General features: G+C 44.3%; 1 protein-coding gene across 1 annotated transcript in view; it reads left to right on the top strand.

The window, feature by feature from the left end:
- The first annotated feature begins 3,838 nt into the window (after nt 1-3,838).
- Nucleotides 3,839-25,973, top strand: part of CTH (cystathionine gamma-lyase) — a 34,239-nt gene continuing 12,104 nt past the window's right edge. The window contains exons 1-8 of the mRNA XM_036756117.1: nt 3,839-4,235; nt 9,733-9,814; nt 11,941-12,036; nt 14,048-14,157; nt 16,596-16,724; nt 20,270-20,327; nt 21,754-21,831; nt 24,504-24,656. Coding sequence (XP_036612012.1) covers nt 4,068-4,235; nt 9,733-9,814; nt 11,941-12,036; nt 14,048-14,157; nt 16,596-16,724; nt 20,270-20,327; nt 21,754-21,831; nt 24,504-24,656 — 874 coding nt within the window. The 5' untranslated portion in view covers nt 3,839-4,067. The remainder of the gene's footprint in view (nt 4,236-9,732; nt 9,815-11,940; nt 12,037-14,047; nt 14,158-16,595; nt 16,725-20,269; nt 20,328-21,753; nt 21,832-24,503; nt 24,657-25,973) is intronic.

Here is a 25,973-nt window from a genome sequence, read left to right as displayed (position 1 = left end):
CAAGTATTGTGGAGCTACAGTCAGGATTGCACAGGATTTGGTAGCTTACATATTAAAGAACTGGAGTGCTTGAAACATAATACACCAGAAAGCAAAGGAGTTAGGATTACAACCAAGAATCACTTATCCAGCAAAACTGAATATAATCTTTGCGGGGGGGGGGGGGGGGGGAGAGTGGGGAATGGATATTTAATGAAATAGAAGTCTTTCATTTTAAATTTAATAGTGATAATGATATAATCCCCAAATTTAGGTACTTTCACCAATTCAATCTATCAGTCCTTCATTAGTAATACTTGACTTGTATATAATGCTCCCAAAGGTTCTAATCCTTGGAAAGGGATTGTTTCATTTGAACCTCATAATAATTCTGTGAGAGGAGTATTCCCGGCATTCTCTCCATTAAGCAGATAACGAAATGGAACCTCAGAAAGGCGAAGAGACTTGCCCTCGGTCCCACAGCTGTTCAGAGTGAGAGGCAGGAGTTGAATCCAAGTTCAGCACTCAAGGCTTTTACCCTATGTCCGTTTGTTTCATTCAGTACCTACTATATCCTGAGGGAAGATACAAAGACCTTATCTGCCATATTTCTTCTTTGGGCAACTCCTTTTAAAATCACTCGTTAAACTACCTCTAACTGATTCTCAGTAACTTTTCAGAACACATTGCTTCTTTTCCCTTTACCTCCATACAGCTCAGCTTCTTAATTGTCCAATTAAGACAATTGTCAGCAAATTGTCCACATCCCTTTGTCCTGTCTCAGTTTCTTCCTCCACTTTATTTGATTATTGTAGCATAGCTTCAGAAACAATATTCTCCCCAAATCTCCTTCCTGAGAGTATCAACCACAAGGGTTGATAGGTCACGTAGGTCAAGTCTGGACTGTTTGCCTGGGGAAACAAATCTGGTTTTTTTCTTCTCCTTTTGTCAGTTTCTTAGTCTCTCCCTTCAGAAAAGCAGGAGTGTGTGTGTGTGTGTGTGTGTGTACTCACAAACACGAACTTATGCTCTTGAATTTAGGGTTAGGAGCCTGGGTGTCTGAGACGACGGCACAGCAGAGTTAGTAGGAAGGCCAGGTATTTGAGAAGAAATGATGTAGAATTAAAAGTTGTTTTAGAATATCTATGTGAACATGTCTAGCAGAAAGCTGAGCTTCCAGGGCCTGATTAGGGTCAGTTACATAAATTTGGGAGTACCATATGGAGGCAGTGCAGTATGATGGAAAAAGGATGCATGCTCTTCCATTTACTCTCTGTGATCTTGGACAAATCATTTGACTTTTCTGGACTTCAGGGCCTCATCGGCAAAGTGGGAGGAGGGGTCAGATTTGGCCTCCAAGGTCCCTTCCATCTCTATAACCATAATCCTATGAAGTGATGACTGAACCCATAAAAGTCTATGAGATCAAGGGAGGAAAATGAAGAGAGAAAAGCTTTGGGAGAGACCAAGTCTTGGGAAACATATTTGGAAGTAGAAGGAATGAGAAACAGCTAAGAAGATCGAGGAGTGGTGTGAGGTGGGAATCAGGAAAGGAAAGACATCAAAGAAGCCAATCAACCAACCAACTAGAATAATATCTTACTACGTACTAAATGCTGGGACTACAAAGAAAGAGAAAAACAATTCCTACCCCCAAGGAGCTTACATTCTAGTAGGAAGACAGCATGTAAACAATTCAGCACATACGAGATGTATGAGTAGATGGAAGGTAACCAAAGAGGGGAAGATTCACGTCATTTAGTGGACGGGGAAAAGAGGTGTCTTTTGAGCTGAGTCTTGAAGTAAGCCAGGGATTCTAAGCGGAGGAATGTGAGGAGGGAGAGCCTTCTAGACATGGGGGAAAGCCAGTACAAAGGCAGGGAGGTGGGAGATGAAAGTTTGTGCACAAGGAATAACTGGGAGACTATTATGGCTAGATATTAAAAGTGTATTGAGAGGAATCCAACAAAGGAAGACTAGAAAAGCAGGAAGGGACCAGATTGTAAAGAGCTCCGAATGCCAAACAGAAAAGCTTTTATTTGCTCTTGAAAGCTGTGGGAACCTCAGGAGTTTATTGAGTAAGGGGATGACATGGTCAAAATGTTGAGGTTTAGGGGTGCTCGGACCCCAAAATAGTGACATGCAGGTCCTGCCTGAATGAATTTGACCCAAGCCTTCTTTCAGCCAAAGAAAAACAAAATTTATTAAAAATCCACCATATTGAGCAGACTCTTAAGGAATCTGGGCATTTGTGACAAACAGGCCAGATTCAACCTTGAGCCTTGTAATGCTAATGTAAGCAGGCTAGACAGAATCTGAGCACTTTTATAGAAATGAGATGGATCTTATATACAGAAAGACTGAGGGAAGAATCCAGGGGTGGCCAAGTAGACTGGGGGTTCCAGGGATGGTGTTGATGGGAGTGGTCAGTCGCCAGGGGTGATTAAAGGTCGAATCTTGGAAAGATCTTGATGGGAATGACCATTATCCTGGAGTGACTAGAGGTCAAATCAGGGAGGATCTTAATGGGAATGACCAGTACCCTGGGGTGACTAGAGATCGAATCTAGGGAGGATCTCGATGAGAGTGGCCAGTAGCCTGGAGAATGGGATTAAGGGTGGGAAGCAGCTGAACGGAGATTTGGGCATAACAAGGCTTATGGCCTCAAGGGAACGCCAGATCTTGTGGGGGAAATCCCAGGAAATTTCAGTGTGGTTTTCCAGGGCCCTTTAGACAATGGGACCCAAACTCTTTTGGGGCAAGGGACATAGGTCTCGGCCCATCAATGCTTCTATTAATCAGAAAATCACTTTGGCAGTGGTGTGAAGGATGGATTGCAGTGGCCTGAGTAGCAGAGACCAATTGAAACAGCCCCAGAGAGGTGACAGAGGCCCGAGCCTCTGCACTGAGTGTGTGAGCTGAGAAGGGGATCTGTGTTAGAGAGGTCGTGAAGGTAAAAATCATGGCAGACAACAGATTGGACATGAGGGGTGAGTGAGACTGAATAGCTCAAAATGGTGCTCCATTTGAGAGGCCAGATGAATGATGGTGACTTCCAGCGCAACAGGAAAGTTCTGAGGAGAAAGTTTTTGAGGAGTGGGGCTGAGGGGAGGGGGTAGGCGGGAGAGATGAGTTCTGCTTGGGACAAGCAGTATTCGAGAAGCTTACAGGACATCCAGTTCAAAATGTCCAACAGATAGTTGGTGAGTAAGCTTGATATGGATGAAGACTGAGCAAAGGGGGCGGAAGAGGAAGGGTCAGAAAGGTCGGGGTAGAAATCAGCGGAGAGCAGTATTATGAAAACCCCAAACACAAAAGTATACAGGGAGAAGGGGGCGGTCAAAAGCCCCAAAAGCTCAGAGGTCAAGGAGGAAAGGCCGTGTGTGTCACACGCAGCCACCAGCCTGGCAGCTCAGATCGTTTTTCCGTAAATATCCCAGGTCCCGCTGGGGTCGGGAGACCGGTAGATTGCATTCTTTCGGCAAGGCCGGCACCTAGTCGGGGACAAAGGGTAGGTGAGTGTTCAGCTGGGGGCGGGGTGGGGTAGGTGTGCCATGGACATCGGCCTCGGCTAACTCGAGTGAGTGCCAGGCACTCCCCCAGCCCCTTCCCACCCCCGACGAGAACCTCCTAAGGAATCACGGTGTCGGGCTCAGCGAACAAGCACCGCCACTTCTAGGTCGGGTTCCACACTGTGGACCCAGGGAACCGAGCCAGGTGAGGGACTGACCCCAGGTCGTAGGCTGCTGTCGACGTCAAGGCAACGCCTCCAGCACTCTCCAATGAACGGCGGGGGCTCGCTCGGGGAGGCTCCTCATTGGACAGCGCTGTCTCCGCCCGTGGGTGACCGCGGCTGGCCTGGCTCGCCAAAAAGTATAATTGGTGGGCTGCAGTCGGTGATCCCAGTCTGTCTGTCCGTGTGGCTGGCCGTGTGTGCCCTGGCTCCAGGGCTCCCTACTCCGCCTCCTGTCGAGTGCTGCGGCGCCCGGGGCTCCCCCTTCCGTCCTCCTTTCTCTCCCTTTCCTCTCTCCTCCCTTCTCTCTGCCTCCGGCCAGAAGGCGAGCGCCCTGCCCTCCCTGCAGCCGACCATGCAGAAGCAAGAAGCCCCTGAGAAAGGCTTCCGGCCCCACTTCCCACACTTCGCCACCCAGGCCATCCACGTGGGCCAAGAGCCAGAGCAGTGGTCCTCCCAGGCCGTGGTGCCGCCCGTCTCGCTGTCCACCACCTTCAAGCAGAAGGCGCCCGGGCAGCACTCGGTGAGCTCGCCCACCTTCCTCAGGCGGGCTCTTTAGGGAGGGGGGGACGGGCCGGGAGAAGGGAGGGGAGGGAACTCCTAGAGACGCTTTTCAAAGTCCCCGGCAGCTTGGGATTCTCTGCTCAGCCTTCCCGGGAGGGCATTTCCCACGTGGTAGGAATGCTAGAAGGCAACCCTGAGCAAGGCTGGCTGCCCATTGCATCAGGACGAATGCGCTCCGTGAGATTTGCTCCGAACCCGAATTCCGACTTTAGGAGTCATCAAGACCAACCTTATTCATTTTTACAGACGATAAAACGGGCCCAGAATGGTTAAGCGACTCGCCTAAAATCTAATGAACAGTTAGTTAATAAACAGGTATTATTAAGCGCTTACCACGTGCCCTGCAGGCACTGTGATGAACACTGGGGATACAAAGAGAGGCAAAAGCGGGTTCCCTTCGCTGAAGCGGCTCACGTTCTAGTGGGAGAAAATGGGCGAACGGCTGGATTTTGAACCCATATCCTCTGACTTCAAATCCAACGCTCTTCATCTAGTCCTCTTTAATTGACAAAAGAGGAAACTGACTGAGAGGGAGGGGGGAAGGGGAAGAGAAGGTAAAGGGGGGGGGAAAGGACTTAGGAGAGGGAGAAGGGGAGAGTCTGGAAGGAGGAGAGGGAGAAGGGGAGAGACGGGAAGGAGAAGAGGGGAGAGGGGAAGAGAGATACAGGTAAAGGACTTGCCAAAGCCACTTAGAGAATTTGTGGAAGGGTTAGGATTAGAACTGAGGCCTCTGGGCTCCCAGATACAAGGCTCTGCCACAGTAACCCATCCCCAGCTGCCTCAGCTGACCAAGATGTGTTTCAATATCTGCAACTCTTAGACAAAATCCATGGTTTGTTAAAATTTCAGTGCAAAACCAAGTCAGGGTATCCTTGAATTACCTCACTGCAGCAGTAATGACTTAAAAGCCCAATATTCATATAATGGAAGTCAAAAATAGCTGACCTGAGCACAGGCTGTTCCAGGTAGCTCGCTATGGCTGGCTTGGGATGAGTCTTTCACAGGTTGTGGTGGTGATAATGATCATAAAACAGTTAGTGAGTGCAGACTCTATGCTCCTAAATAGCTTCTTTCCCTCTGACCAGCCTTTCCCTGAAGCTCTGTGGTCATGGGAAGGTGTTTGTGTGTGTGTGTGTGTGTGTGTGTGTGTGTGTGTGTAGTGTGTAAGTTGTAAAGTTCATATGAAACAAAGAGGTTTTGTAGAGCCTGTAACTACAAGTCCAGGAAGCCTCTTTCGTTTTGGTGGAAAGCCATTGAGAGCTCCTATATTCACTTCCTCAATGCCCTCCTGAGCTGCTTTTTAAAATTGTGTTGCTTTCTTTTGTTATGGAAATATTGACACTGCTCTTTTAAACCTCTTAACTCACACCCTGCTAGACTAGAGAGAAGGGCCACATCCCCAGAACCAAGTGCAAAAGGCCATCAGTCCATGGGCAGCTAGGTGGCTCAGTGAGGAGAGCACTGGCCCTGGAGTCAGGAGGGCCTGAGTTCAAATCATTTGACACACTTAGCTGTGTGACCTTGGGCAAGTCACTTAACCCTAATTGCCCTGCCTTCCCCCTCCAAAAAAAAAATTTGAAAAAAAGGTCATCAGTCAGGTGGGATTTTTTTCATCATACATTTGTAGAAAACCAAGTTTTTTAAATGGCTAATGGCATGGGGGAATGTGCCTGCCTGTTGTTTCACATAACATACTCAACCAATGTATCCCTTCCTGCTCTCCTATAACAAAATAAAAGGAGGGGGGAAAGTCCATCAAAACCAACACATCGGAAAAGTCTGAATGAATGAATGAACAGTTAATTTGGTCAGTCATGAACACTTATTAAGTGCCCTCAAGGCATGCACAATCTAATGGGCAAGTCAACATGTAAACAGCAGTGTAGGAACAAACTATCTCCAGGATAAGTGGAACTGTTCAGTAGCAGGAAGGCACTGGGGTGTATTGGGAAAGCCTTCTAGAAGGTGGATGTTAACTGGAACTTGAAGGAAGCCTGGGAAGCCAAGCAGAGATGAACAGGGAGAGCATTCCAGGTAGGGGGCACAGCCAGTGAAAATACCTACAGTTAAGAGGTGGAGGGTCTTGTTTGAGGAACATAAAGTAGGCCAAGGTCATTGGATCTCAGAGTATGGGAGGACTCTGAGGACTGTGCTAATAAGCACCATAACTATACAGGGCAGGCTAGGTGGTGCAGAGGATAGAGGTCTGGGCCTGGAGTCAGGAGGACCTGAGTTCAAATCCAGCCTCAGACACTAGCTATGTGACCCTGGGCATGTCACTTAACCCTGTTTGCCTCAGTTCCTCATCTCTAAAATGAACTGGAAAAGAAAATGGCAAACCACTCTAGGATCTCTGCCAAGGAAACCCTAAACGGGGGTCACAAAGAATCAGACAGGACTCAACAACAACAACGGATCCAGAATTGGAAAGGCAGTTGAGGTATAGGCACAGAGGGGCAAGATAACTATTAAGCCTGGGGATTAAAGAGAAGCGTGACTGGGACTGCCTAGATGTGGTAGGTTCCCAGAGGCCATCCCGTCTCAGGATGGTGGGAGTGGTGAGGTTGAAGAAAAAAAAAAAGAAAAAGATGAGGTAAGGGAACCATAGGTTTTTAGGGGTGCTCGAGACCCCAAAACACCAACATGCCGGGTCCTGCCAAATGAATTCGACTCAAGCCTTCTCAGCCAAGGAAGGATTTGCCATAAGGGTAGTCTTAAGAAATCTCACCATTTGTGACACTTGTTTTCACAAGTAGCCAGAACAATCTGGCCAGAGCTAGATTGAATCTGAGTGCCTTCATGGAGGCAAGATGGATCTTACATGTAGAAAGACTGTGGGAGGGACTGAGGGGTGGTCAAGTAGTCTGGGGTGACTAGAGGAGGGGTTTAGGGAGGGTCTTGAGGAGGAGTCTAAGGAGGATCTTGATGGGGCTGGGGTGACTAGAGGTCCAGACTCCAGGAAGCCAGAGAATGGGATTTTGATGGGATCAAGCATGGGAAGCAGCTGGACAATAGAGGGCTGGGCTAGGTAGGGATTCGGGCCTAGATAATGAAAGGCTTATGGCCTTAGGCAAAGGCCAGATCCAGTGGGAAGATTCAAGGAGAGTTCAAGGGGGTTCCCAGAGACTGTACCCCACATCAGGAGGCAGGGACAGGAAAAGTTTTTATTTGTATTTCATTCACCTCCCAGGGTAGAACCTCCTTGTTTCAGAGGAGCAGCATATCTGAAATTTGTAGAATTTTGAGAGTTTTTGGGACACTGAGAAGTTACTATGTGTCACAGGCAGACCTTAAGCCCAGGACTTCCTGATTATCATGAGAATCAAATGAAATTATTGATTTAAAGAAGTTCTGGACTTGGAGTCAGAAAATCGGAGTTTCCACTCCCCCTCAAGGACTTCCTAGTCATGTGACCTGAAGATAGCTGCTTAAGCTCCCTGGGCCTTAGTTTCCTTATCTGTAAAGTGATGGGGGTTGGCTTGTTGACTTCCAAGGCCTCTTCCAACTCCAACTGATGATTCCATCAGTGCATTGCATACCTTAAAATATCATACAACTATCGGCTCCTCCCTTAGCGGTTTCCTCAAAGCTCCTTCCAAGGGCCACCTGCTACATGAGGCCTTTCCTGATCCTTCTGGCTGCTTCTGCCTCCCCCGAATATTTATTATATTTATTTTGTAAAGACATGTTGTCTCCTCCGATGGAAGATATGTCCTTTGAGCGTGTGGTTCACTTTTGTCTTTTGGTCTCCAGCATCTAGCACATGCCTGGAGCATGGTGAATATTTAATAAATGCCCATTGATTGGTCGAGCTACTGCTATTTGATTCTACATGTAGACATCTATTCTTTTGTGCTGCCATCTTATGGAGGTAGTAGTATTAGACAGTAATGGATTTGGAAGGATGAATAGGACATGAGCTAAGTGTTTATCTTGGGCCAGAGGACAATTAGAGCCAATGCACAGGACGAGGTGAGATTTGGTGTGCTTGGCTGTTAGCTAACTGGCCTGCATTTGTCTCCTGCTCAGCCAAAATGAGCTGAAGCCCACAGGCTGCCTTTAGATTAACAACAAAAATGTATAGTGAATGAATGACTGAAAAAACATTAAATGCACATGTGCTGAGCCTTGTGCTACGCATGGTGGGGGTGGGGGGGGCGATATAAATATTAAAGTAGAGATAATTCCTGCCTTCAAGGAACTTTTATACTATTGGCAGAGACAGCATGTACAGGGAAGTTGTGGCCAGGGAAGGTTATTTTGGTTTAGAAATTAACCAGGATGGTGAGTATGATGAGGGCACAGTCTCTGGGAACCCCTTGAACCCTTGAACTCTCCTTGAATCTTGCCACTGGACCTGGCCTTGGCCTGAGGCTATAACCATTAAGCCCAAATGCCTACCTTGCCCAGTCCTCTATTGTCCAGCTGTTTCCCACCCTTAATCCTGTTTCCCATCCTTAATCCTGATCAAAATATCTATACCCTAGCTCTGTTACCCCAGCCCTTGATGGGTTGTCATTTCCATATAGCCTTCAGCTATTTCCCCCACCCTGGAGTCTGACCTCGTCCTTAAGTCCCTCCCTAGACCCCTCCTCTGGTCACCCCAGACCACCCCTCAATCCCTCCCACAACCTTTGTGTATATAATCTCCATCTTGCCTCCATGAAGGTGGTCAGAACCAATCTAGCTCAGATGTGTCTGGCCCTCTTTCCTTACAGGCGTTGCAGGGGGTGGGATCTCTCGGGGCAGGCTTATTTGGCTAACTCTTAATAAACTTTGTCCTTTCCCTTGGCTGAGAAAGCTTGAGTCGAATTCTTTCGGCAGGACCCGGCGTGTCGGTACTTTGGGGTATGGAGCACCTCTCACCCCAAACCCTCATCAAGTAGAGTCATAGGGGAATAGACTGATGCCCTTTCCAGTTGTAGTGGCATTAGTGATTTAATTAATCGATCAATTGAGGGAAGGTGGCAAAGAGTCAGCAAGGCTGGGACCATCTAGATGCAGTGGGCCGGTCAGTCACTCACCAATTGGGAGGGGTTGAGGGGAGAATGCGGGCAGGTGCAGAGCTGAAAAAGTTCCCTTTCCAGGTGTAGCCCCGGTCCAGGAGTGCAGTGATAGTTGAGGTGGTTGGGGAGAAGATGCCTATTGTTTCCAGGTTGTTTTTCTACCAGAAGAGACTTGACTCTTGGGGGCTTGGGGACTCTTGGGAACTCTTGGGGACTTGATTTATTACCTGAGAACCCAGCATAGCAACATCAGTTACATTAAGCTCCTCTTCCATTTTGCCTAGTGAGTGACCTTCTGTTCAATGGCATCCCTTGAAGACCCAGAGCCCCACAAAGCTAAGTGAGATGGCATGCCTGAGGGAATTGTAACTGTCTCCAACTCTTTACAGAAGATTCCAAGGAATCACTCTCAGTAAAAGAAAATTAAACTTCAACTCTATTGTTCTTTAGGGTTTTGAATACAGCCGCTCTGGAAATCCCACCCGGAACTGCTTGGAGAAAGCAGTGGCTGCTCTGGATGGTGCTAAATACTGTAAGCATTTTATGTTTTCAGAATGTTCTCCAACAACCACATGGAGTCTGAGGTTGATCTGTAAATGTGGATAGCACTACTGAGCATTTGAGCAGGCGAAGGGCCTTAGTGGTTGTCTAGCCTGGGGTCTGTGAACTTTTTTTTTAATATGTTGATAGGTATATTTCACTAAAATTGAAGTTCTTTTTATGCCTTTAAAAATTTCTGAGGGGCAGCTAGGTGGCGCAGTGAGTAGAACAGCAGGAGGACTTGAGTTCAAATATAACCTCAGATACTTGACACATGTACTAGCTGTGTGATCTTGGGCAAGTCACAACCCCAATTGCCCTGCCATCCCCCCTCCAAAAAAAATTTCTGAGACAGAATCTCTATATAGACTTTGCCAGATTGACATAGTGGTCTAAAACACACCAAAAAAAAAAAATGGCCAAGAGCTCCTGGTCTAGTCCAGCCCCTTCCTTTTAAAGAGGAGAAAATGGGTTCAGAGAGGGGTATAACTAGTCCATGGGCAGACCAGCCATTAATACATTTTAAATTTGAATTGGATCTTTCACAATATTTGACTCGTCTTTGGAAAAATTAAAAAGAAAGGCAAAAAAGGTCATGTAAATTTGCCCTGTTTTTAGAATCACCAATGGATGGAGAGGCCTTATGGGAGAGTGCAGAGAATGCTGGACTTAATCCAGGAAGTCAGCAAGATTGCAGTTCAAATCAGACTTCTGCTTCTTCCTTGTCTGATAATGAGAACTCCCCTAACACCAATGAGCCTCCTTCTCCCCATCCGTTAAAAGCCTCCCTTTATTCAGCCAGCATCATATAACCTGTAGCGCTGACCTCACAAAGCTGTTCTCAGAATCAAATGAGATCGTGTATGTAATGAGATCATGTGCAAACATCAGTCTTATAATCCATTCAGGAACCATTTTAAAATTAAATTTTCTTTAAAAAAATTATGAATTTGAGAAGCATCAACAAATATTTCCATATGCAAAGAACAGAAGGTTGTATATGAAACCACGAATCTCAATTATGCATTACTTTTTAAAAGTATATATTGAATTTAACATGGTAGTGCCAACACTGCCCTGCTTTCAATAAGCATTTATTAAGCACCTTCTGTGTTCTAGGTACTGAAGACACAAAGAGAAAAATGAAAGAGTAAGTGTTCTGAAGGAGCTTTCCTCCAGCCTTAGCACAATGCCTGGCACATAGTAGGCACTTAACAAATGTTTATTGCCTATTTATCAACTACCTTCTACTCTGAGGAAACACATGTACTCAGAGAAGTAGATACAAAAGAGTGTTGGGGGAAGGGGAGCAGGGAGACTTTTATTTCTGGCAGCTCTTAATGCTTCTTGCCATCACTTTCCTAAATCTCATGAAATTAAGACTATATAATAATATGATCTTGGGTCCAACTCCCATGGCCTCTCTCACCCCATACTCTCCTTCCAACAGAGGCATCCAAGTGTGTGACTAGAAGGACCTAAAGTAAACCTTAAAGGTTAGGTGTAATGACACTAAGCATTTTAACTTTCTAGGAAGCAGATTAGTCATTGTCCATTATTTTATCATTTTTGAAAGATGAGGATGGTAAATTAAGTTGGAAAAGTGACTAAGATAGGACATTGTTGTATCTCCCTTATTTATTAAATAAATTTCTCAGTCATCCCTTTCTTTTTGGGTGGCACAGTGGATAGAGTGCTGGACTTTGAACATAGGAAGACCTGTGTTCAAATCCTGCCTCAGACCTCCCACTAGCTATATGACTTTGGCCAAGTCACTTAATGTCTCTCGTTCTTATAACATTGGATTGGGGAGAGAGCATTAGAGGTGAATTTGGCAATGATTTGACTCTGGCAGTTCAAGAAGGGCAGGTTTCCTGGCACATAGGGGTGGCATGTTGTATGGGGGCAAGGTTTGAACCCTGACTGTGTTCCTTATTACTTGTGTGACCTTGGCCAAGTCACTTAGTCTCTGTGCCCAAGCTCCCTCTTTTGTAGACTAGACAACTACGAGTCTCCCTTCCAGTCCTCAATCTGTAACTTGGGCTCCAGTGCTAAGTGCAGTTCATATTTTTGTCTCTTGCATTGTTTGTCTCTGCTCTGACTTGAGTTCCATTTTAGGTCTGGCCTTTGCTTCAGGCTTAGCAGCCACTTTGAACATCACACATCTCTTAAAGCCTGGGGACCATATCATTTGTGTGGACGATGTGTATGGAGGTAAGAAGCATGCCATGGCTTTTGGAATCACTATTGATGCTTTAGATGTCTTTGCTGTATCCTCAGAGGTGCTGAAATCTGTTCATGTTCAGAACGTTGTTGTTCAATGGAACGCTGGTCCTCTTTGGACCTGTGCCTCCCGTGCCACCTCAGACACAGCAGAAGGAGTGTCGTGTTGGACCCTTCTGATGCCTGTGTTTTGGTCTCTAAGACTATAAGCCAACCCGTGCTGGCAGAAGAAGTTCCCTATGCCATTAACCTCAGGTCCGGTTCTCCCATCCTGACTGCTTCTTAAGAATGAGGGCTTTTCAAAGTCTTTAAGAGTGATACAAGACTGACTTACCTAGAATGAACTCTGCCCTGGAGAGGACAGTGTTTGTCAGTTACTTTGCTGCCTTGAGGGTTGGTATTGTTATGGTGGTGGTGATGAGGATGGCAACATTCCACAGTCTTTTCTGAATTTTCTCTGGTAACAAAGCCCGTTATGAGAGTTCAGGTAAGTCTGTTTTTGGAAGCATTAGGGAGGGAGAGAGATTTTGCCAGAGTAGCAATGTGCTAAATATCGCTCCCTTCAATTACTAGTTGTGTGACTTTAAGAACAGTAGCATTATCAGTTGGTTTGCCTTGGGCAAGTTACTCTGTGCCTCAGTTTCTTCACCTATAAAATGGCAGGGGGGCCTTGAGGTCCCTGCTTGCTTTGAGGTCAATGATCCTCTGAGCCAAATGCACAAAATGGAGAAGGAAATGTGAAAATCCACCTTTGGCCAGTAGGATTTGAAGCAGCAGAACGAATCATGAATTCTTGTTGACGATTTTTCTGGATTTCTCATATTCTGTAGACACCCTATTATTTTTAGAGTGAGATTTAGACAATGAAAAACGTTGAGAAGGTTTCTGATAAATGATTTTTTTTCTGGAAGTGAGCATATTTTTGGCCCGCACGAAATTGAATACTCAACAATTTTTTTACAATCCAAATTTTCCTAAGTTGGAGGATTTTGGGTCTTTGATAGGGAGCATTGGAAAAACATCTTGGTTATGATCAGTGGCATGTGGCTGCTGCCTTAGTGAGGCCACTCAGTTACATGAGATCAAGCTAGTCTCACTGTAACTAAGATCTTGCATTATTTATGAGCTAAGAGCCTCTGGAGGAAATGCCAGGCTCATTGAGAAGGGGACAAAGGGAAAAGCACATGGACTTTTCCTGTTACTGAAGTAACAGGGCTCTGATGTTAATTTTTAAAACATCCCTGAGATGTGAATAGTAGCTATTTTCAATACAGGAAACATGAAGAAATCCTTCCAGCATGTGACTGGCTGAATCGGGGATCACCTGCAGAAGTTCTCAAGGGGGAGAAGTGAGGTCTCCCACAGTGAAAGGAGAGCTGGGGTCAGAAGAGCTCCCTCTGCCATGTCCTACCTTAATGACCTTGGACAAATCACAACAGGGGTGGGGAACCTGTGGCCTCAAGGCCTGGGTTAGATGTTCTACAGATAAGATCTTGGATGTTTTTGAGAAACAGTACATTCAGGCTTTTTGTCTATTTGGATAATTCTGTCAACTGTTCATTACTTTTAGCTTTTACGTTTTTGTCTTTCTGCCCACTCCAATCCCCAGCCCTGCTAATTTTAAGTGATAACATTTGAAATAAACAAAACCTGCCATTTTTATATTTTTGTGCACGAGTATAGACTTACCTGTGCTTGTATGCTTAAAAAGATTTTTTTATTATTGATCTTTTGCTCTAATATCATTTTCATTTCCAAATCTGCCCCTTGTGTGCTCCCCCCAAGCCCCAAAATATATCCCTTGTTACAAGAATTTTAAAAAAGTGAGCCAACATCAGGAGAGCACCAGTGTTTTCCAGGTGCTTTCCAGATTGGTGGCAGTTTCCATGCATCTTGCAGGACTAGGCCGAGAGATGCTGCGGGGGAGCAGATATAGCCCTGGGTTGGGAGATGCTTAGAACTTAGCACTTTCCATGTTTAGCTGGATCTTTTTCTGCTGCAGGGACAAACAGGTACTTCCGGCGCGTGGCCTCTGAGATGGGTTTGAAGGTTTCTTTTGTGGACTGTTCCAAACTCAAGCTGCTGGATGCTGCAATCACACCAGAAACCAAGGTACTAACTAGGACTCTGTGGGGTCTTTCTCACTCTTGCTCTTGCTTTCTCTCTGTGTCTCTGTCTCTCTTCATTGTGAAGTGTAACCATTCTAGAGGTTTTTATTTCGATCAAGAGAACAACTGCCAATGATAACTATAATGTTTTTGATTGATTGAAGAGTATCTCTTCCTATAGAAAAACTTTCTTTTTCCCTTTTAAAATCTGACTGTGCCTTAGCTTCTAGCATGGGCAACTCGACAGGCTCCTCTCAACCACTTTTTTAAGATATAAAGAAAAAATGTCCCAAGTAACGGAATTTTTAAGTGCTGAGCCTTCCAGGGGATCTCAGCAGAGCCAGAACTAGTTGTGGGCCGGTCAGGTTTTGCCTCAGGCAGGATACCTGCTCAAGGACAAGGCATTCTGTGCAACTTGCTGTGAAGTTCCTTCTGGGGTGCGGGTTCATCTGCTCCCTGTGACTCTGGAACAGGCTACCAGGCAGCTGATGAAGGCGCCACCTCCCAAGGAGAAAGAAAATCTCTATAACAAATTCACACTTTTGAGCAAAACCAGCTTTCACGTTGGCCATGTCCAAAAATGCATGTTTCGTTCTGCCTTCTATCAGGAGGTGTGGAGCAGTTGTCACATCAGGACTCTGGGATCTTGGCTGGTCACCATGCCAATCAGAATGCTTCAGTCATTAATAGTGGATCTTTAGAATCTCTTATAGGATAGATTGTTCTCCTGATTCTGCAACAGTTCAGACATTTCTTCCCAGGTTTCTCTTTTCTTCTCATTCTCCTCTTCCTCCCCTTCTCTTTTTTTTCTTCCTCTTCTTTCTCCCCTCCTTTCCCCTCCTCTCCTTTCTCTCCTTCCCTCCCTCTCTCTCTCTGTCTCTCTCTCTCTCCCCTCTTTCCCTCCCCTTTTTCTGCCCCTTCCCCTTTCTTTCATCTCACCCTGGGTCAGCTTTCCTGATGTCTCTCCACCCTTGTAACAGGTTTTAGGGGGAGGGAGGGAGGCTCACCATATTGGTGCCAGACTTAGTATGGACACCTGATCAGCCTTACCCCTACTGCAGCTTAGAACTCCTGAATCAAGTGCTCCACCAGTCTCAGCCACCCACTGTAGTAGCAATTACAGGCTTACACTACCATGCTTGGTACCCTTAGTCACTTTTTATAGCACAGTTCCATTATATACATGTACCATAAGTTATTCAGCTGTTCCCAACTGATGGGCATCTCATTAGTTTCCAGTTCTTTGTTACAAAAAGAGCTACTATTAATATTTTTGTATGTATGGGTTCTTTTCTTCTTTTGTTGATCTTTTCAGAGTAAAGACCCCATAGTGGCATTTCTGGGTCAAAGGAGGTACATGGTTTAGTGACTTTTGGGGTGTATCAGAATGGCTGGGCTAATCCACAATTCCCCCAACACTGCATTAATGTTCCTGCCTTCCCACAGCCCTTGCAATAATTGTCCTTTATCTTTGTCCTCTTTGACCATCTTGTGGTTATGAGGTGGACCTCAGAGTTCTTATAATTTATTCTTCTCCATTTGTGACTTGGAGCATTTTTTCCCCCATATGGTCGTCAATAGTTTTTGAGAACTGCCTCTTCATATCATTTGCTCATTTATCTATTGGGGAATTATTCTTGTTCTTAGATATGTGAATCAATTCCCTCTAATTCAGGAGTAGAGACATTGTCCCATGTTCACCAAATTTCAAATATTGCCATACAAAGAGGAAGATTTGGGTTCTGTGTGGAGGAAACTCAGAAACTTTGAGATTATGTTCACGGGCTCAACCCTCAGGGCAAACTTACTTTTTTCCTTGTGGAGGTAACTTCTCCATGGGCATTAGGTTCGGTCTTCTTTACCTTGTAAATGGAAAGGTCCCACCATCTTTTCCTTATGGAAAGAAGAGTCTGGAGCTAGGTGAACTCCAGCTGAGGAAGACCTCTTCCCAGGAGCCCTTGCTTTTTTCGACCAGCTCCCCTCTGTTCTATACCCACATGCCCAGGCTGGACTGCCTACGTATCCCCAAGTTTCCAAGGTGCAAAATTTGGATTCTAGCATAATTGATAGCTTTTAACCAATCAACCAACAAATCAGTGAGCATTTATTAAGCACCTACTGTGTCCCAGACACTATGCTGGGCAGTGAGGAAACAAAGACATAACTGAAACTAACCTTGCCCTTAAGGAAACAATGTGTATGCATATAATTATATATAAAAGATATAAACAGAATAAATGCCCTTTAAATAAGTGTTTAATATTTTTTGTGCTATAACCCCTCTCCCTTTCCATACTACATAAATGCATTTGCACACCCAGTTACCCAGGACAATGTCATTCTTAGCCTGGCATTTGTGTTTTTGGAATGTGCCCTTCACGGAAAGAGAAGATTAAGGTCGTGTTAATGTCCATTGACTACATTCATTGAATTATGTTTCAGCTTGTCTGGATTGAAACTCCCACAAACCCCCTCTTGAAGATCATTGACATTGAAGGTTGCGCTCAAGTGGTCCATAATCATGAAATTATTTTAGTCGTAGATAACACTTTCATGTCCGCCTACTTCCAGGTAAGTGAAAGCCTGCATGTTCACAGAGCTGTTTACGTAGTTCACAGTGTACGCAAACTTTTGATATGAAAATATCTACGTAGATATATGCATGTAGAAACAAGTAGTACAGGAATGCCGGCTATTGTTATTATGATGCTTGTTATTATAATACTCATTAAGTCAGTTACAAAGTGGTATTCTGAAATACTCTTATGAGAGTTAACCTCTAAACTATGGTGCCTTCTCTTCAGAAAAGGGAAAAAAGGAGCAATTTTTTGGCAACATTTTTAACCTCAGGCCTAAAACTTGGACAAGTCTTTTTGGGCTTTAAATATTGTTTGTCGAATAACTCTTCTGGTACAGCTCACCAAAGAAAGGAACATTAGCCAGTTCCCCAGTGTAGGAGCAAACCTGAAGCCAGCAGCAACCTGCAAGCCTGAGAGGGGCCTCAGTGGCCATGCTTGAAAGGTAGATGAACTCTCTTTAGGAATGCTAAGTGACAGCTGAGCTTGGTGGAAGAGAGAGAAGTTGGTGAAGTGAATATTGGGACTGTGAGCAGCAGGGTAATTCTGGATACTGGACACTGAATTAGGGAGATCTGACTTCCGATCCTCCCCCAGATATTTTGGACAAGTCACTAAAGCGCTCTGTGCCTCAGTTTCCTCATCTGTAAATGAGGAAGTTATGCCCAATGGCCTCTAAGGTCTAAATCTAGGATCCTATGAAATACTTGTGATAACCTCTAGTGACCCAGCAGACTTGAAACTCCAGCCCCCTTGGGGTCCTGTGTCTCTAGAACGAAGCTCAGATTTAGAACATTGCTTGGCTTAGTACCTATTTTTCTTCATCAGAAATCATCATTTTTCAAATTAATTAGGAAGTACTATATATAGATGTAAGCTTTATAAAAAGGTGGAAAGCTTTCTACAATCCAAGGTGAAACCAGAGCATAAATCTTGCATCTTTTTCTGATGACGAGTCTTTATGAAACATTAACACACAGTGAAACTCATATATTCTTTTCCTGGTCACAGTTTTGCCTCCTTTAATGCTCTTAGCTAACTAGGCCACCAAAAGCAGTATCATGTATAGGACATGAACATTGACTCTGGAGTTGAAACAAACCTGCATTTGAACTGTAGTACCACGATGTGACCTTGGGCAATCTCATCATCCCTTTGAGACTTAGTACTCTCATCTGGAAAATGGAGATGACCACACATATCTTTTAGGATAGTTGTGACTGACTGTCAGGCCCTTTAGGAATGGGAGTCATCACGTAGGCATTTATTCCAGAGAGGAAGTGGAGCATAGTAGAGGAAAGACTGGCCATGGAATCAAGAAGTGGACCTGGGTTTGAGTCTTGTCTTTGCCAGATATTGGCTGTGTGAATCTGGCCACATCCTACAACCTCTCAATACCCTGAGATTATTAATCATAGACAGCTGCCAAGTGGCATCTCACTGGAGAGTTTCCTACATGGCCAAGATCTCAAACCAAACCAAACCAAACACTCCCTCACCTCCCCCCCCACCCCCCAAATCTCCTATGTCTGTTTTAAATGATCCAGTTTACATCCCATGCTAACAAAGAATGAGTGGACTGCCTCCTAAATTTCCCTGCTGCTCACAGTCCCAAGCAGCCTAACAATGAGCACCTTTTTTTGGGCCTTTACCACATTTGTAGATTCTCCATCACTTTGGATATGGTTTAATGGTTCACTTCAGAGAAGGCAAAGCCTGATGGTGATTAATAACTAACTCTGTGAGCCAATTCTGTGGTTAACAACTTTAAAAATGGAAGTACATTCCAGCATGGTAGGACTCCAGTTGCCATAAAAGGATTTTTGTGGTGATCCTGCCAATGCTGCAGGGCTGAATTCTCAGGGTCAAAACCTTTCCTTGGAGAGTCAGCATGGAAGAAGTCTGGGGAGAGCCACTCAAAGTCCAGAAGGCCTGTGTGGTGGTGAGCAAGTCAACTTGTCAGGACTCACAGGCAGCTCTCTCTAAGAGAGTACCTGCAGGCCAGGTGCTGAGAGCATTGGTGGATAGACTTTCCTTCTCAGGAGTTCCCTATGCCAGTGAGATTTCAAAGCCTGTCCAAAAAACTCCAAACAACAAAATCTCTTTTCCTGTAGGGGTGAAGCCCAGGATGTCTGATGGTTTTATTATAGAATGTGCCCTTTCTTTGGTTACTCTGAACACAGTCATTTGAAGACCAGAACGTTAACAAGCAGGAAAAAGAAAATCTATGAATGATTTATTTCTTAATAAACATCTTTAGAGAAAGCTAGTTGATGGAGTTTGGACTTGATAGGACTGGTATAGTGAAAGAGTAATTAGAATAGTAAAACAAAGCCTCATGCCAAAGTGTGAATAATCTTGGGCAGTAATACGAGGTTGGAATGAGAGAAAGCTTCTTCAGCCAGTTGGTTTTTATACTTGGCTTTGAGACTCTGAGAGTTAGTGGCAGCTATTTGGTGCTTTTATTAAAAGAAAAAAAGTGGCTGTGGGTCCCTGACATTTTCTCAGATGTGATTGTTAATCAAGACGAAAGTGAGATCAAGAAATTTATGTACTTGGGCCTTTAACTGTCCTTTCAAAACCAGTCATGTAGAAATTATTGGAAAAATCATAATATGGTCTTACGTATGTGTATTTGAGTGTATATGTGTATGCATAATAATAATACATACATACGCGATATCTGTGTTTATATATGTCCGTGTGTGTGTATGTCTGTCTGTGTGTGTCTGCGTGTGTGTCACACACACACACACACACACACACACACACATATATTTCTGCACTTACGTTATAGCTTTGGTGGGGGCAGGGAGGAAGGGGAAAAAATAAAGTAAAAAATGCACAGTAGAGAACAAAAGAAAACATACAAGGAAACAAAGAAAAGCTGGGCGGCTTTGAAAACGGTGTGTAGCAGTTATTATATGGTTTTCTTGAAATGGAAATTTATTGCTTTATATTGAATCCTCTCTTGTGTTCTGCTGTGTGTATGACAATGTTTTTTTTTCCTTCTCTTATTTTCTATTTAAGTTTAAGATAAATTAAAAAGAAAGATATTCTTGTCTTCTTCCATAGCTCAGTTCAGGTGCCACCTCATCTTTGAGACCTTATGGGGTCCCTCCAAGTCCTAATGTTGTTGCCATGCTCAGGTGACATCATATTACATTTTCTGTGTGCAGATACCAGCCCCTTCACCCCAAGAAGGTAAACCCTGAAGGAGAGGAACTACCTTGTCTCCCATCTTTGTACCCAGAGTCCTTGGCTCTGAGTAGGCATGTAATAAATATTTATTGACCAAGTTAATTGAACGAACTCTGCTGAAGAGGCCAGATTTTGTGGGGAAAGGGAAGAAGAGAAGAAACTATATGGAAAAGGGTGGGAAATAATTCACCTTTCATATCAATGTACTGCTAAACAGCTGCTTAAGGCAGTCTTTCTGAAAGCTGGTGGAACAACGCTGTCAGCCTTGACAATCCCTCCCCGGCTCCCTTTGGGCCCTGCTCTTCCAAATCGAGACAATAACCTTCTGTTCCATTGCAGCGTCCTCTGGATCTGGGAGCTGACATTTGCATGTATTCAGCCTCAAAGTATATGAATGGTAAGCATGAACATACTCTCCAGTTGGTTCTTTTCCACTGATAACTGAAAATAGCCCAGAGCTTGACATTTCAATTCCCATTTTTTTCCATGGTAATTTTGGTTTTCCCTCTGATTCATCTGGAGTGAAAATAATGTACTGCTTTGGTCTCAATTTGGGATGACCTTTCTTTTCCTCTCTGGAAGAAGGATGGGAATGATTTTATAAGGTGCAGAATGCTTGATACTCAAAGTAATGCAGTAATGTAGGTCGAATGAGATGATATTCATAAAAGAAAAAAAGTCTTTAGTACAGAGTCTGGCACATATTAGGCCCTATTTAAATGCTCATTCCCTTCTTCTTTCCCCCCTTCCCCTCCCTTGATGTGGAAATTGGGAAGCAGAGAATTTTAGAGCTGAAGGGGCCTTAGACATAGTGTAGTCATAGAATCACAGAATTTTAGAGTGAGGAGGGACTTCAGGAGCCTAGTCCAACCATGCCTCTTCACTCTACCTCCAGCGCGCTTGTAGTCAGCCTCTTCTTGTTGCATTGGGAGAGCCTGTACTTCCCTAGGCAGCCTGGTCTACTTTTCAATGATTGGGGAGTTTTTCTTGACATCATCTGTAGACTTGCCTCCATGAGACATCTGCTTTTGCTACTGGCTTTTCCCTGTGTGTCCAAATAGAACAAATCTAATTCATCTTCTAGGTTACGGCCCTTTACATACTTGAAGAAAGCCAGCCTATTGCTCTGCCACCCAAAGGAAACCTTCCCAATTCTCTCCAGTTATCCTTAGATAGCCTGGGCTCAGGGCCACTCCACCACCTTGCTTGCTCTCATCTGGACTCTGCACTTATTAATGTTCCTCCTAAAATGAACTGAACACAGGACCCTCCAGATGGGGGCCGACCCAGGCTGATAACCTCATTTTACAGAAGAGGCCACTCGACGAGCTCCAGATCATTCATTGAGCCCAGACTAGAATCAAAGATCCCTTGAGTCCTGCCTAGTACCACTTCTTCCCTTCTGGGCTGCCCTGTCTCCAGCCGCTCCTTATCTCTAGGAAGGGATGGTTTGGTATTTTTATGGGTATATTTTATGGGAAGAGATTGTTAACCTGGGGCTCAGTGGAGTTGATTCATATCTGCTCGTTGATTCTGGCCTTGCCTCTATACAATTCAGTGGGAACAGAACTTGAGTTTAGGTATTTAGATAGGAAACTATTTCCAAGATTCAAGGGAAAGATTTTCCAAAAAGGCTATTTTTTTAAAAGAAATTACCCACCCTGTCTTTTATTTTCACACGTCTTTGCCGCTGTTCAATCATTTGCAATTGCTTTATTGAGCTTATTACTGAGATGTTATCTTCATTTGAATACTGTGCTTAACAGGCTTAAAGCAAAGGAGACTCAACATCCATCTGTGTTATTTTCTTCCTTTCCCATCAGGCCACAGTGATGTTGTCATGGGTTTGGTTTCAACGAATTCCGAAAACCTATATAAAAAGCTCAGCTTCTTGCAAAATGGTAAGTATCTCATTTTGAAATTTGGGGACTGAATTCCCCTGTGCCATGGCCTCATGTGGACTCCTGAAACCTACTTTTCTTTTTTTTTTAATTTGTTTTTTATTTTTGGTTTACAACACTCAATTCAGTTTTTGAGTTGCAAAATATCTCCCCCTCCCTCTTCCCCCCCCCCAAAGACTGCATGTAATCCGATATAGGTTCTAAATATACCTTTACATCAAACTTATTTACACAACAGTCAAGTTGTAAAGAAGAATTATATCCAATGGAATGAATCATGAGAAAGAAGAAACAAAACCCAAAAAGAAGAAAGAAAAAGACAACAGAGAGCAAATAGTTTGCTTCAATCTACATTCAGTAGATTGAGTAGAATCTGTAATTCTTTCTCTGGAGGTAGATAAGCCATTTCCATCATGAATCTTTTGGAGCTGTCTTAGAACCTTGCATTGCTAAGAAGAGCCAAGGCTATCCCAGTTAGTCATCACAGATACCGTGTGTCTATAATCGTGTATAACGTTCTTCTGGTTCTGCTCCCCTCACTCCGCATCAGATCACGTAAAACCTACTTTTCCTTCAATGTTATAAGAGAGGATGCCTCATCTGTTTCTGTTCATGTCTGTAATAGGTTTGGACTTGTCTTTTTGCATTCTTCTGTAGAGAGAAAAACAACTACTAGCTTTTGTTTCTAAATTTTCAGGGAGTTCTCACACTGAGAATCTCTTATGCTGATGAAATTCTAGATTCTTTATTTCTTCCTTTTTAAAGGGAACATAGGAGGTACCTGCTTTAGGGTACCAAATACAGTGAGTTAACCTTGATTTATTTCATTTTAAATGGTGGTGAAAGGAAAAGCTAATGTATTACCAGCCATTGTCTATTTGTTTTGTTCAGTTGATCTAGAGTTAAAAGAAACTCTTTTCCTGCCCCTCCTGTCCATTTTGGCCTTCATTTTGTTTACATTGCTACAGTTATATACCCTTTGGATTTTCCATTGACGTCTTTATGGGCATTGAGTGTTTTGTTTCCTGGCTCAGCTTCTTTCACTCAGCATCTGCTCATGGCCCACAGCTCCAAGGTGGAAGGGACCTCAGAGGCCATCTAGTCCAAAGAAGCAAGGCCCAGGGTGATTAAATGACTTGCCTAAGGTCACCTAGATAGTAAGCATCAGAGGCGGAATTTGGAGTTCTCTGACCCCAGAGCAAGAACTCTGTCCACTGGCCTACACTGCCTCCTGCTTGCCTTCTGGGTTCCTCATGTTCACTGTTTCTCATGGTGCCATCAGGTTCTGCTACAGTCATGCACCACAATTCCTTTGGGCATTCCCCAATTGATGGGCACCCACTTTGTTCCTATTTCTTTGGAAACAGTTTGCAGTGAAACTTCAGTTAATGAGCACTTTAGTCATCTATTCATATCACTGTGGCTCCCTTTCTTTCCTCAAAGACAGGGAAGAGGTAATGAAAGAATAGAAATATCCTCTGGGAAAGGGCACATGAAAAAAATCCCCTGAAGTGGAACAGAAAACCCCCAGAACTCCTCGCATCGGTGGCAACCACTACTTCTACTTTATTTTGCTTTAGAAGCCTTAGAAGTGAATCTCATTCCCCAGGGGACGGGTGCAGAGGAGGGGGTTTTGAGATTCTTGCTGTTCTGCTAGCAATCTTAACTCAGCGGTCAATTAGCCTGGGAACATGAGACCAATTAACACTGTAATTAAGAGGCAAACAGCCATTTTTCTTTATGCGTACTTTAGGATTTTGTTGATTACTGGGTCAAAGATTTATAATCAAATAAGGAAAACTAATAATATAGTCACCTCATCCTAAAGCAATGCAACATTTTACATCTGCAGCACCCCTCCACCTATTAAAAAAATGAACAGAAATCTATTTTTTTCTCACCCTCTCATCCTCCCAATTCATTAAAAAAGGAGGGAAAACCAAATTTCTTTTAATATACATAGTTAAACAAAACAATTCCCTCGCTGGCTATAGGATGTCTTCTTCGGCACCCTAAATCCATCACCCCTCTGTGATGAATGCTGTGTATCATCACTGATCCTTCGGAATCCCAGATGCTCACTATACTAATTCTATTTCTTACAGCTTTCTAAGTTGGTTTTTCACTGGAGTTGTGATTGGATGAATTGTTTTTTTAGTTTTTCCTCATTTCATTCAATCTGTCATTTTCTATTTGGAAATTTCTTTTTCTATCCACTCATTGAGTTGGAGTGAATCAGGAGCCAGCCCTGGGGTCAGGAGGAGCTAAGTCCAAGTGCTGCTTCTCACACATACTGCCTATGTGACCTTGGGCGAGTTTAACTTCTCCCATGCCCTGGGCATCTGAGCCACTCTTCATTAGCGGAGAGACTTTCCTCCCTGGGCGTTCCCTATACTTGTGAAATCACGGGACGAACCAAAAAAAAGATCCATCAATTTACACCTTTGTGTTGGTCTTCCATTTGAAGGCCACATTCATCTTACATTTTTGTGGGTTCTCTTTTATCCCTGCCATTGGTTTGTGTTTTTTCCCTTACTGAATTTCTTTAGTTTAGCCTAACTGTGAACAGGAACCCAGGTTTGTTTGGTGTCTACAGTATCTTGTCAACAAAGCACTTGCATCAGTCATCTTCTCTTCCTCTGTTGCTAATCCTCACTCTCTTCATCCGGCAGCTTTGGGGGCTATTCCGTCTCCTTTTGACTGTTACCTCTGCCTTCGTGGTCTGAAAACGTTGCAAATCCGCATGAAGAAGCATTTTGAAAATGGAATGGCTGTGGCCAGGTTCCTAGAGGTGGATCCTCGGGTGGAAGAGGTTATTTATGCAGGTGAGTTGTTTGGAGTTCTGAGCCAATGTGGCTTCAAGCAAGGCCTTCACATTAGGATTCTAGTCAGTCAGCCAGTCCATCAGTCGATGTATCCTGAGGAAGATCCTAAGCGGGCTAACTTTCCCTTCTTTTATTCCTGGATCTGACATTTGCCTTTCTTTGTATGTGCCGGTAAAGGTAGTTAGCCTTTGTCTGTTTCTGAAACTGGCTCTTCATTTAAGGCTTACAAAGATTTGGATTCATTTCTCCTTTCTTTAGCTTTGAACTCTGACCTTATAAGTATGAAGGAAAGAACGAATGAAAACTAGTTGAAAAGTGCTTCCTGTGTGCTCCAGACAGTGAGTGTGCATTCTCCCTTTTGTCTTTGTAGCCCTAGTGTTTAGCCCAGGATTTACCAAGACAAAAGGGAGAAAGGACCTGTCCACAGTGAGCTTTTAGTCTAAGGAAGAGACACAACTTAGAGGCAATTGGTGGCCAATAAGAAAAGAACCTGTAGGGCCAGCGAGTCTATTCACAGGGACATCCCCTTTCCTAAAGGCAAGAGTGACATTGATTTGACCAGTGTGCCCAGGAGTGAGAAGCTAGTTGTGGGGCAGAGGGCAGAGTAAGTGCACCTTGATAGAGAAGATGGAGGATGAGGCATGGCCTGGTCTAGGGCTGGGGACATGCAGTGGGCTAGGGGTGTTGGCTCACTCACTCACTAAGGTGTCAGCTCCTAGCTAGGAGTTCCAAAGATCTACAAGCTATTTCCCTGGGCCACAGGGGCTGTGGTTTCTGGAGGTCCTGCATAGACAATGCTGGTGCTGGTGGGAACAGCCAGGCCAGTGGCAGGGCAGGCAAGATACCTTGGGGGCTAACCGGACAGGACATGGCTAGTCTGGGACTGCTTAGATAGAGAGGGCTGGGTGTATTGGTATTCACTCATTCAGGAACTGAGATAGCTTAGTCCCAGGGTGTGAGAAGATGGCTATCGAGCTTATTCATAGGCCGGTGAATGTGGTGCCAGGCCTGGTGCCCAGATGGAGCTCTCCAGGGTAGGTAGGTCCTTGATTTTTGAAGCTAGAGAGCAGCAGCAGCAACAGCCATACCACTCATTGGAATGTTTAGTATTATTGGAGTCATCAGAGGCAGAAGGCATTGCAAATAGAGAAATCCTGCCTCTGGGCCAAACTGGCCAGGTGACCTTAGCAAGACACTGTACCGTCCATTTTCTGGGCACCTCAGTCACAGAGAATGGTCATCCTGCGTTGAGAGGAATTTCCTCACCAGAGTTTCCCCTGTATTTGTGATATCACAAATAGGAATAATCCAGTCCCT

Source organism: Trichosurus vulpecula, chromosome 4 (genome assembly GCF_011100635.1).
Source record: "Trichosurus vulpecula isolate mTriVul1 chromosome 4, mTriVul1.pri, whole genome shotgun sequence".
In the NCBI taxonomy this organism is placed as follows: Eukaryota; Metazoa; Chordata; class Mammalia; order Diprotodontia; family Phalangeridae; genus Trichosurus; species Trichosurus vulpecula.
The sequence above is the reverse complement of the archived record's forward strand: the minus strand, read 5'-3'. Positions and strand labels throughout refer to the sequence as shown.